The sequence below is a fragment of the Lactuca sativa genome, chromosome 2 (genome assembly GCF_002870075.4).
Source record: "Lactuca sativa cultivar Salinas chromosome 2, Lsat_Salinas_v11, whole genome shotgun sequence".
NCBI classification, from domain to species: domain Eukaryota; kingdom Viridiplantae; phylum Streptophyta; class Magnoliopsida; order Asterales; family Asteraceae; genus Lactuca; species Lactuca sativa.
Genome location: NC_056624.2, coordinates 194448357 through 194461218, shown reverse-complemented (window position 1 = coordinate 194461218; position 12862 = coordinate 194448357). Strand labels below are relative to the sequence as shown.

The window sequence follows — 12862 nt, the reverse complement described above, 5'->3', positions numbered from 1 at the left end:
TTTTTTTTGTGCTGTTAGCATTTTTTGGGGCGGTTTTCATCATTTTATGGTGCAGTTTGTATTTTTCCTCTACTATTTTTTGATGTGGTTTTGACTATTTTTTGAGACGGTTTTAACCGCACTATTAAATGAGGGTATTTTTTGATGCGATATTTGTTAGTGCGGTTCAATAACCGCATCAAATAACTATTTTAACCGCATCAACAAATCATTTATGTACTAGTGTATTAGAAAGGATGTAAAAGTTTTTTCAAGTAGAATTATAAGAAAAGATCTACCAATGGTAAGATTGATTTTTTTTTTTTTTCAAACAGGTTTCATACAATATTATATAGTTACCCGAAAACCTTTATATGTAACTTAGTAGTTACAATCGTTCTTTTTAAAAGAAAAAAAACGTATTAATTTTAAAGTTAAATCTAGAAACATATTCTTTCGGTGATTTATTAAATCGTAAAAATTACAATGGAATTCGGCCATGTTTATATCAACCAAATTATGAAATTACAATACTTGTAAAACCCAAATAGTTTTTATTAAAATGTAAAGTGTTTGAATTTAATATTCAGTGATGATATTTATGAAAATATCATTGTTCTCTAAAGAGTTGGCGGCCTATAAGCATTCTTCTGATCTCACTTGTTCCGGCAGCAATCTCATATAATTTGGCATCACGAAGAAATCGGCCGGTAGGGTACTCATTCATATACCCATTCCCACCCAGACATTGAATCGCCTGACAATATATATATATATATATATATATATATATATATATATATATATATATATATATATATATATATATATATATATATATATATATATATATATATATATATATATATATTTCAATTTTATAACCAAAATATTCATTCATTGGAGATCGGGATTCATTGAATTCACAAATCGGAAATTTAATTTCAAACCTGTAAAGCAACTTGCGTGGCTCTTTCAGCAGCAACAAGTATCGCCCCAGCACAATCCTACAAGAATTAATTACAAACCCATGCATCGATGGACAATGATTTTGCTTGAATTTATGCATTTTAATCATAGCTAGCTACAAATTTCACCTTTGTAATGATTTTTCCATTGTCACAATCCGTTGCAACAGAATATACATATGATCTATAACACGATTGAAACTATATATCAATAACAATGACCATGAGGCTATAAGACCTCTGAAGTTGAAAAACTGTTCATTTTTACCTTGAAGACTGCAAAGCAACATACATGTCCGCAATCTTCCCCTGTTTTAGCACAAGATTAAAAAAAAACAAAAATTAAAACAACAACTTTTGGTGTTGTTTTTTTAAATAATAAAAATGCGACTGAAAATGCAGGAATTAATGAACCTCCATAAGTTGAAACTGCCCAATGGGGCGTCCGAATTGTTCACGTTGGCGGACATATGGAAGAACAATATCAAGACATGCTTGCATGATCCCGATAGGTCCAGCTGCGAATACGATTCTCTCTAAATCTAATCCGGACATCATGATGTAAACTCCTGGAATGCATAATTGAAAACCAAAAGAGAATCAACGAGATGTTTCTTTTTATTGATTTTTGCTTCATGAGAGAAAATCAGAAAAACATGCAAGATGATGAAATTATCTTTGCATGCATGCAATGATACCTTTTCCTATTTCACCAAGTATATTCTCTGTAGGAACAAAGCAATTTTCAAAAACAAGCTCGTATCTGAGATCCGGAAGATGAGATAAAGATTGTTAAATTTATCTTAGAAGAGAGACATTGAAAGTAGCCGGAAATAATGAATACATACGTAGGACTTCCACGCATTCCAAGTTTATCTAATTTTTGGGCAGCAATGAATCTGTATATCGAATGTAAATTACACAACAAGCAGAAGATTAGTGAGAGATCAAGAAAATATAACGTTTTCTACCCTTAGAGCTGCATGCATGAACCAACATACCCAGGCGTTCCTTTTTCAACGATAAACGCTGTTATCCCTTTTGACCCAGCAGAGACATCTGTTTTTGCGTAAACCACCTAATCAAATAAACTCTATCAGTTTTGGACTTTGACGAATTAATTAAGTAGGAGTAGGAAACTATATAAAAGTATTAAGATATACTCTTACCAGGGTGTCGGCAATTCCGCCATTGCTGCACCACATCTTGTTCCCATTTAAAACATAACCACCATCAACACGTTCAGCTTTACATTTCATCCCAACAGGATCTGAGCCAGCTGATACCATGCATATATGCATAAACACATCCATCGTTAATTGTAGAAGCATTAACATAATCTGAAATCTTAAGACCCGCAAAATACATATATATGTATGTATGTACCATTTGGTTCACTCATAGAAAGAGCTCCTACATGCTCCCCGCTAATTAGCTTTACAACAAAATTAATCGACAAATTAGAATCTAGCGAGCTAAAAATATGTACGATGTCAAAATTAAACCAAGTATATATACCTAGCTTTACAACAAAATTAATCGACAAATTAGAATCTAGCGAGCTAAAAATATGTACGATGTCAAAATTAAACCAAGTATATATACCTTGGGCAAATATCTTTCCTTCTGGGCAACATTTCCATGCCTCACCTTCAAGAACAAGAACACAATAACGAAGCCGTTAATTGTTGGAAAATATTCGTATCTTCTAAATGTAACTATCTTAACAATAATGTTAATAATTGTATTAATTAACTTGGAATGTTTAGTGCGGAAAAATGTATATGTCCACTACGAGACTTGAACCATCGACCTCAAGGAAGGAGGGCACCATCTGATACCGCTGAAGGCTAGAAGCCCTTTGTTAAATGTAGGTAAATAAGAAGGAAAAGTGAGTGGATTATTTTAAATCCTTGTGTTTGTACAAGCAATAAAGTAATTTTTCGACTTTTTGTTTATGAATATTGTTATTGGAAGTTGCAACCTTAATTAGAGCATATATATATATATATATATATATATATATATATATATATATATATATATATATATATATATATATATATATATATATATATATATATATATATATATATATATATATATAGAGAGAGAGAGAGAGAGAGAGAGAGAGAGAGAGAGAGAAAAGTATCTTCAAATGTTTTCTCATATCTATTGTGTGTTAAAATACACCAATAAGAATTGAGTAAACATTAAATGTATATTAAATAATCTCCATATTTATAATTCTTTTTTATGGAAACTAATTTAATTCGTAATTAATGTCAATAATAATATTTTTTCAGAATGAATTCATATATAAAATAATAAGAGCGTATTCTAGGAGAAAGATAGTATATTCTACTAGAATACACCCTTATTCTTCATATTCCATACAACTTTATTGTATTTTAAGTGAGTGAGTGTTGAAATAATGTTATTGTTAACATAAAAACCTAGATACGAATTCATTATGAAAGAATGTTATTGCTGACATTAATGACGAATTTAATTAATTTTCATAAAGAGTAAATTATAATTATGGATATAATTTAATATACATACAATTATGGAAACCATTTAATATCTATCATTATTTAATTAAATAATAATATAATTTTACTAAATTCGTATTGGTGCATTCTAGCACACAATAAATATGAAAAACACTTTAACCTATCTCTCTCTCTCTCTCTCTTTATCTATCTATCTATCTATCTATCTATATATATATATATATATATATATATATATATATATATATATATATATATATATATATATATATATATATATATATATATAAAACCTCCCTAATAAATAAATAACTTGTACCACATGTTATATTATTATTGATTTAGCCACATGTCATTTTGTGATTATTTTTAATTCATTTTTTTCCACATGACATTTTATGGTTTTTTTCATTTTATTAATTTCCATATAATATTTAAATGTGATAATTACAATAAATGTAATAATAAATGCATATCAATTTTCATTAATTGACTTCTTTCAAATTTCAAAATTTCTAAATTAAAGTTTCATTAGTTTCCTTTATTTATTTATCTAAATTATTTGTTTAACTTAAAAGAAAAAAAAACAATTTAATTTTAATAATTCAATATTTTTCTATTTTTTCTTATAAATTTGAACTTCTCAAATGTTTAGAATTGCATATTTTTTTTCTTTAAAATGAACGCATGTAATACATGGGTCTTACACCTAGTATGCGAATATAGAACCAGAATATTCCATAACTATCAAGTTATAGTTTTAATTACCAATTGATTAATGCAGACGTTAGAATGACAAACATACGAAAACCCAACTGACGCTGATGCACGGCTAATCTCCTCCGTGGCCAAACAATGATACAAATAACCTACGTCGAGTCCTCCATATTCCGCTGCATGCATTAAAAAGAAAGATTGGTTTTACATTTGACCCGACACCCTGATCAACAGATAAAAATAAATAAATAATATATAGTGAAGGTAGCAGATGTACGCAATGGCAGAGATAGTGTATACTTAGAGGGATACGTACACTATTTTTTTTTTTACAAATGGTTCTTTTGCTTTTTTGCTTTTCAACTTTTTCTTATGAAATATTTTTTGTATGGATAGTTCCTTTGGAGCAAATTGGATGGTTTTTATGACTAATTTTGTTAACAGATTATGTTAAGCATGAGAAATGATGAAAATGTGTTTGTTTTTTTGCACATAAATAGTCTCTCTCTCTCTCTCTCTCTCTCTCTCTCTCTTTATTTGGGAACAAGGTCTTACACTGAAGAACAAGATGGAGACTGTAAATTACAGACGAAGATTGTAAAATAATAATCGTTGCTCGTCGAAATCGTGAATGGTTTATCGATTCTGTAAGAAGCCTAGGATCGTTATCATTGTTCAATTTCAAGTGCGGTACCAATCTCTAATTGCAATTCTTATAGGAGAGGCGTTAATATAAGTTCAAAGGCGGTAAAACACATAAAGTAGGGGGAGAGAAACTGAGAAGGGGATGTCGAAACAAGGAGTTACATGGCCGATAATTACGACTTGCAAGATGGAAATCAGATGCACACTCTTTCGTCTCCTCCCGATCAGTTGTCAATCGAACATCAAAATCACCTTCTGTATCTCTCAGTTTCTTACTCAAACATTTTCTTGCAAATCACCTGATGTGTCAAAAGTTATAAGGCGACTTGGACCAAAATAGGGCGACTGGGAGACCTCTTCTCTACCAACCATCACCGACGCTATACCATCTAACCACTAGTTGTGTCCATAAATTAATTAGATTTGTTGGGGTATTCACAACAAGTATTTAGTACGTAATATTGGGGGTTTTCTTGCTTATGTGCTACAATGGATAATAACTCCCAAAATTTCAGTTCACAGACAATCTTGATGATAAATTGAAGCGCTTTCATGGAGTCTTGAAAACTCATTTTCCAAACATGAGTTTTGCTCTAACTTTGTTCTTCAGGTCAAACTTTGGTCAATAAAAAGAGCATCCCAGTCCCACACCCATTCCCAATACATATGAGTTCTTCATCTCTGATTTCTTTCAAAAAAATTAGTATTTTAAATTCTTCGATTTCTCATGTTTACAATTTTTCTTCACCCATTTGTTCATGGTAAGTTGTTTTTTGTGATGCCAATCAAGAACATGCCATAGGTCTAGATGCTCCTAATTTGGGTGTTTCTGGTTCGATCACCGATAACACAATCGACAAACTCAAAAAAGCTTTAATCTTTGGATCTAAGCAATACTCAGATCACTAATTTGCCTAACGATCTTTGGAGTTTGGGTTCACTTGCAACTGTAGCGACATCCCCGCCGGAAAGGGTTTGCATCACAAGGTTGGGGAACACAAAAATGGAGATTCAGTTTGTTTCAATTGTGAATAAGATTTTATTTTGACATCTGGTGAACGTTTCATAAACCTTTTGATACAGTTTTGATGTTGGTTTTGGTTTGATGTTTGTATATGTATGTGTGTGAGAGAGACTATTTATGTGCAAAAAACAAAATGTGTTTTCGTCATTTTAAATACATTTAACAGAATATGTTAACAAAGTTAGTTATAAACACTATGTATGTGTAAGGTTTGTTCTGCAAGGACTATCTATGGAAAAAATGTTTCACAAAGACTATTTTAAAGGAAATTAAAAAGCAAAATGACCATTTGTAAAATTTTGTATTTTTTTAGTTAGAGTTCTTCATTTGGCATTGCTCTTTCACCCTTCTTTCTTTGCCATGAATATCAACAGTTTAATGGGTTAGTTTAAAGGGTTAGTTAAATTTTAATTTTTTTAATTTTTATTATATTAATTAATAAAATGGACCATGTTACCTTAAAGTCTGACTACGCCACTAGATATACGTACCTGGAGCGGTAAGTCCATGAAGATCAAAGTCTCCCATAGATTTCCATAAGTCAACATCCTGCAACATAAGTTTTTATTGGGTCAAAAATATGGTTTATACTTTGCTTTTCTGGGCAAGTGTATTTTTATGTAATATTTTATGTGTTTACGGCTAGGTGGGGTGAAAAACAGGTTTTTGATCGAGTTTTGGAGCAAAAGGGGGTGAAAAACGTTGTTTTCACGTAATCTGCGAAAAGTTTACGGCCGGAGTTTACGGTCGCCGTATACGGCTTGGACGGCTAGGGAAGATTCCTTGGTGGCTTACAGCTCAGTAGCCACGCTTCATTAAAAAAAGGGGGATCAATTTTAGGGGTGCCGGGGATCGAACCCGGGTCTCCTCCCAAACCAACACACGACTTACCAGTTGATCTACCAAGCACCTTGTTTCATTCCTTCCGTTCTTAATTGAAAAACTCTCATTTTCGAACCCAGTTTCACACAATTGTCACTTTCAGCCCAAAATTCAATTTCTTTTAGTTTTAAATTCCTTTTTCACCCAAAAAAAATAGTTTTTAAATTTTGACTTTTATTTTTGACTTTTTACTTATAATTTTGACATTGACTTTTAAAGTTTGACCTTAAACTTTGACTTTCTCGATTAACTTTTAAATTTTCAAATTTAGCTTTTTGGTTTGACTTTTTAAATTTGACTTTTCTGGTTTATAGTCAAAGGGTTTGACTTTTAAGTTTGATTTTGGCTTCTAGTTGTGCTTTTAATGGCTTTTAAGGTCAACGAGGGAAATAAAGACATGAAAGAGAATCGTCAGGATATGTTAAGACAAAATTTCAACATGTTCAATTATATCAATGGAGAAACCCTGGAAGCTCAGTTGCAACGATTTACTACACTTACTATTGAGATGAATATAACTAAATCTGCGATAAACAAAAAGCTACTGAATTCACTTCTGAAATCGTGGGATATGAATGTGGCTGTCATCAAGAAGACAAAAGATCTCAATCATCTTAGTCTTGCTGCTGTAATTGAAGAACTTGACGCTTTGAAGTGTGGAAATACAATGAGTTCTGCAAACATCCCGATGAATGAAGTTTCATGCTCTCCATCATGTGAATCTACGATTAAACTTCTTCGTGAACAAATTGATTTATTAAAAAGAGAAGTTGAGGACATAAGATATGAAGGATATCAACTCAGGAAAGGACAGAAACCCCTAAAGGCTAAATTAGAAGCAAAAACCAAAGACTTTAGGAGTTCTTTGGAAGTTCTTGATAACCAGGGTATATCGGGAAGTGGGGAACACGTTCTAGTGTAACTAAAATTGAACCATTTAAGAGGTTGCTTGTAGATCTCGCTACTTAATTTAAGTGGACAGCAATACCCGTGGTCGTTGTCAGCTAAATGGTATATTTGGAAAATTTTGTCAATATCCTTCGTGTTTAAGTGGACCACAATACTGACAATTGACCAGATCTATTCATGAAGATGAATGTACTGATAAACAAGTTCAGGCTGTCTCACAACTTTGATCCCAAATATTTTTCTTTTTGTTAAATTTGTTCATAGTTTTCCTCTATGCACCAATTTAGGGGTGAATTAAAAAAAAAAAAAAAAAATTCAAAAATCAAACAAAAATCAGAAAATTCAAAAATCAAACAAAAATCAGAAAGTTAAAATCCAAAAATAGTGTTATTTCTGTTTTATTTCTTTTTCAGAAAAATCAAAAATACAAAAATATTTTTTTACATTTTATTTTTCCAGAAAATATGAAAAATCCAAAAATATTTTTTTTGTGTGCTAAGTTTTTCTTTAGTTTTGTTTTGTCTTGAAAAGTGAATCCAGGTGTAGATGAGACTCATGAAGACTGTATCGAAGATTTTCTGAGCCAAGGCTTCATCCATGAGCATCGAAGAATTCTCATTCAAAGGAGGGAGAAATGAAGATTATTCTTTCAACATTCAATCCTTCAACCCTAGAAGCAAGGTGAAGCTGCACTTGAAGATTATGTGACGAATTGCATTGAAGCCTCCTCAATCAATATGTTGTTATCTATGAACCTGCTGAAGTGATCCAAATGATTATTTCTCTTTGAAGTTCTCTCTGAAGATTCTCAAGCTGAAAGCACCAATTTTCAAAAATCTCTACAAGAAGCCTCCTCACCCAATGTGCGTTAAATCTCACATTCTGAAGAAATGCCCAACTGCTCAAGATGAAGTCATTTATTGAAGATTCATCAAGTTCATCTTGAAGCTGTGAAGTCATCGAAGATAAACGTTGAAGTCAATCTCCAACTGAAGATTAACAAGAAAAGTCAACTACTTTTTAGGGGGAGTTTGTTGGGTCAATTAAGAAAAGAAAACTATAAACCAATGGGGAGATTGTTGTGTCAAAAATATGGTTTATTCTTTGTTTTTCTGGACAATTGTATTTTTATGTAATATTTTATGTGTTTATGGCTAGGTGGGTGTTTACGGCCGTAAACGGGTTTACGGCAATAAACCCATTTACGGCCCATGTTCCCCATTTACATATAAATAGATGTTACTTGGGTAAGGAGAGATAGATGAACGTGAGAATAGAATAGAAGAGCTTAAGTGTGTGCATTTGAAGGTGTTCTAGAGAGAGAAAAAAGAGAGTGTGTGTTAGTGTGTGTGAATCTTATATCCGGATCTTCATTTATATCAATACATACAAGATTCATCATCTTCTTATTCTCTTTCTCTTCTATTTTGATCTGACATCATCCGTTTGATTGGGATTCCGCACCATCAAACGAATCCGATTGATACAATTGATACACAAGCAGATTGAGAACTTATAGTTTTAATTCAGCGGTTAGTTATTCAACATATTATAAGTATTTATGAAACATATATAGAAAAATGCATCATTTTTTTTCTTAGAACCTCCGGGAAAGAATCCGTCTTGTCGATTTTGTCTGCATGAGGAGCTATCTTCTCTTGGGCAAATTGTTGAACACCTTCTTTGAACTGCAATCATGATTGCAACAGGCTGTAGTAAAACTCATCAATCTGTCGTCTTAGACTTAGAGGTTACTTATACATAAATAAAAGAATAATCACAGTCGTCCATTTTATAACTCACGAACAAAAGAAAGAATAATATATATACCCTTATTTGTGTTTCATCGAATAACAAAGAGGTTGAGAAGGAAGCAACAACTATTTTCCGTCGTGATACTATCGTTCCATGCACCACAATTGGTCTAAGTACTCTTAGTAATCTCTGCATCGATCGGCTTTGACTTCTCGAATCAGATAAATTTAATATATATCCGAGAAAGAATGATTTCCAAAATATCTATTTAATGCTATTATAATGACCCATGCCCTTCTGTGTCTCCATACCATACATATAAATACGATGAGTAAACTTCCAAAAGTCAACGACATTTAAAAATGGATTTTCTAAATACACGTGTAAAATTCCTAATGCATGAAGATCACCTAAATTTTGTTCATCGTTATCAACACTCAATGTTGCTATTAATATAAAATATTATCTTATTTAAAAACAGATGCGTTTGAAAAAAAGGTTGTAGAATATAGATGTTTTGAAAATGTTTGTAGAAATAACGCTATAGAGTATTGTTTAAAAACAAAAGTTCTGAAATATCCTTGCTACATCATCTTCATTACATCGTTATTATATCCCTACTAAACTAACTAAACTATGAAATAACAACCAGTCCACCACTCCATATATTTATATCTTTTTATCTTTTATTTATTTTAATACAACATTAAAAAAAACACAATATATTCTAAGCAAAATAAATTTTTCAGTAAATTATCAAATAAACATTACCTTAATAAAAATAAAAATAAATACATAAAATTAAAGCTACCTTACTCTAAAAATCAAAATTACAGTAGAAACCTCTTTAAAAAAATTACATTAGAAACGCTTACTTTACAAATAAAAATTAAACTAAAATTAGAAATCGTCATATTTTTCTTGAATGTTCTGTTGGGTTTTTAAAAATGCTTATAGCTGTAGCAGAAGTGCAACGTCTCAAATTTTAAACTAAAATTTCATTTAAAATCTGATTAACGTTTAAGTATATTCCTAAAAACATATTATATTATCCTTTCGTTTTGGAAACGTAAGCTTAAACATAGTATATTTATTAAACCAGCGGAAGTCACAAACTATAAATCTTCGATACGAATGTACAGTCACGTCGCGTCCTTCCCTCGAACAACCTTAAAAACATTTAACTTAACAACATAAGCATAAAGCTTAGTGAGTTCTCAAGTATACCACATATTATATCATAAGTATAATGCATACAAGCAAGGCTCTCAGCACTATAGTCGATCCACCGTCATCCCTATCAAGCGTACATATTAACATTACATATACAATCATTAGCACCCTGTCATCATACCCCTACCAGCTCTCAGACACCAGCTCTCAGCCATCATACAACCACCGACTCTCAGTCGTCCGACAATCATACATAAGCTACTATTAATATTGGAGGATCACCAATGTATAGTCATGCGTAGTCAGAAAATAAGATAGTCAGTCGAACATGTGTTCCTTCCCTAAGGCATTTATTAGACAAGAACAAACAATAAGGTCGGATCAAGAGTTCTAAGGCTATCTGAATTAAACTACATACAACCCTTAGGACATTCATTCACTAATCAACCAACACTAACAATACTCCAACTAGACATTACTCATAAAAGTATCATACAATCAAACAATCACATACCCAACAAATACTATCTTATTTAAATAGCATACTTGTTCCCTGATACAAAGGATATGCAGTGTCATATGCAATATAGTGAGAAAACGCATCTGATCAGTAGGTTCAATGATAGGATACAAACAAGTATGAACAATACGATTATTACAGAGATGGTTTTCACTAAGAGAACGAGGTACACAAAGTGGCTATTAGGGTTGAACCCTGTTACAAGAATGTACTCGTGCTAAAATGCAGACGAGTACCCAACTCTTCATGAAATTTCTTCCAAAATTTGGAAGTAAACCGTACATCTCGGTCAGAAATCACGGAAACTGGCACTCCGTGTCGAGCTACTACCTCTCTGATGTAGATGTCGGCAAGCTTTTCTGCCGAAATGCTCTCCTGGATCGGGATGAAATGGGCGCTCTTGGTCAACCGATCCACGATGACCCAAATCGAATCCACTCCCCGTACGGTCCTTGGAAGTTTTGTGATGAAATCCATAGTAATATCCTCCCATTTCCACACAGGGATGTCCAACGGCTACGTCTTGTCGTGAAGCCTCTAGTGTTCGGCCTTGACCTTCCTATAGGTCAAGCACCTCTCAACGTACCAGGCTACATCCCACTTCATGCAGGGCCACCAGTAATCAGGACGAATATCTCTATATATCTTCGTCACCCCGAGATGGATAGAAAATATGCACTTGTGCGCCTCGTCCACCAGGATTTGGCACACACCTCTTGCGTACGGAACCCACACTCTACGGTGAAGTATCAACAACTTGTGGATATCATAGTTGAAGGAGGAAATTTGGCCCAAGATACGCTCACTCTTCCAGTGTTCCTCCTTCATAGCCTCCTATTGGGCCTCCCAGCTCTTCTCCAGAAGCGGAGTCACTACTGTCATCCTCAGACAGATGTCTCTGATCAAGGCTATGAATACCTTGCGGCTAAGTGCATCGGCCACTATATTTGCCTTCCTCGGGTGGTAAAGGATCTCACAGTCATAATCCTTTACCACATCTAACCATCCGTGCTGCCTCATGTTCAGATTCAGTTGATCCATGAGGTACCCCAAGCACTTGTGGTCCGTGTAAATGGTACAATGGACCCCATAGAGGTAGTGTTGTCAAATCTTGAGGGCGAAAACAACCGCCCCCAACTCCAAGTTGTGCGTCAGGTAGTTCGCCTCGTGAGGCTTCAGATGCCTCGAGGCGTAGGCGATGACGTGCCCTCTCTGCATTAACACTGCGCCCAAACCCGAAATGGATGCATTGCAGTATACTACAAAATCCTAAATGCCCTCTGGCAGGGCTAAAATCGGCACCTCACACAACCTCTGCATCAAATTCTCAGACGTTGCTTGCTGCTTAAGCCCCCAGCGAAATACAACGACCTTCTTCGTCAGTCGGGTCAAGGGTACTGCTATCTTGGAGAACTCCTGTATGAATCTCCGGTAAAAGCCTACTAACCCGAGGAAACTTTAAATCTAAGATGGAGACTTTGGAACCTCCCATCTCATCACGGCATCCACTTTGGCTGGGCCAACCAAAACACCGTTCTGGTTGACAAGGTGCCCCAGAAACTGCACCCCGTGCAACTAGAACTTACACTTGGAGAACTTGGTGTACAAGCTCTCCCTCCTTAGGGTATCCAACACCTCCCGAAAGTGCTCGTCGTGCTGCTCCTGCGTCTTGGAGTAAACCAAGATGTCATCAATAAAGACTATCACAGACCGATCCAACATCGGTCTACATACACGGTTCATGAGGTCCATGAACGCGGCAAGGGCATCACCA

At 33.8% G+C, this 12862-nt stretch overlaps 1 protein-coding gene across 3 annotated transcripts; it reads right to left on the bottom strand.

The window, feature by feature from the left end:
- Positions 1-418: 418 nt before the first annotated feature.
- Positions 419-9673, bottom strand: LOC111899865 (isovaleryl-CoA dehydrogenase, mitochondrial-like). 3 transcript variants are annotated; one of them, XM_052768615.1, is made up of 15 exons: positions 9471-9673; positions 9245-9328; positions 6341-6398; positions 4232-4356; positions 2553-2597; positions 2334-2382; positions 2117-2226; positions 1949-2025; positions 1796-1846; positions 1646-1710; positions 1362-1516; positions 1216-1256; positions 1077-1131; positions 930-986; positions 419-736 (listed from the first exon to the last, which is right to left on the bottom strand). In XM_052768615.1, the coding sequence occupies exons 1-15, from the start codon at positions 9588-9590 to the stop codon at positions 590-592; spliced, it is 1239 nt and encodes a 412-aa protein (XP_052624575.1). In that variant the 5' UTR covers positions 9591-9673; the 3' UTR covers positions 419-589. The 3 variants fall into 3 exon arrangements, with proteins under 3 accessions (XP_052624575.1, XP_052624577.1, XP_052624576.1); XM_052768617.1 differs by having other exon boundaries at positions 9245-9350; positions 9471-9596; XM_052768616.1 differs by lacking the exons at positions 4232-4356; positions 6341-6398.
- Between the last annotated feature and the right edge of the window lie 3189 nt (positions 9674-12862).

Coding starts and splice junctions, on each gene's coding strand:
- LOC111899865 (XM_052768615.1), bottom strand. CDS start 9,590: ATGCAGAGATTACTAAGAGTACTTAGACCAATTGTGGTGCATGGAACG. Junction 2,227..2,333: donor TTCTATGAGTGAACCAAATG/GTACATACATAC, acceptor GCATGGTATCAG/CTGGCTCAGATCCTGTTGGG. Junction 1,257..1,361: donor GGCAGTTTCAACTTATGGAG/GTTCATTAATTC, acceptor GTGCTAAAACAG/GGGAAGATTGCGGACATGTA.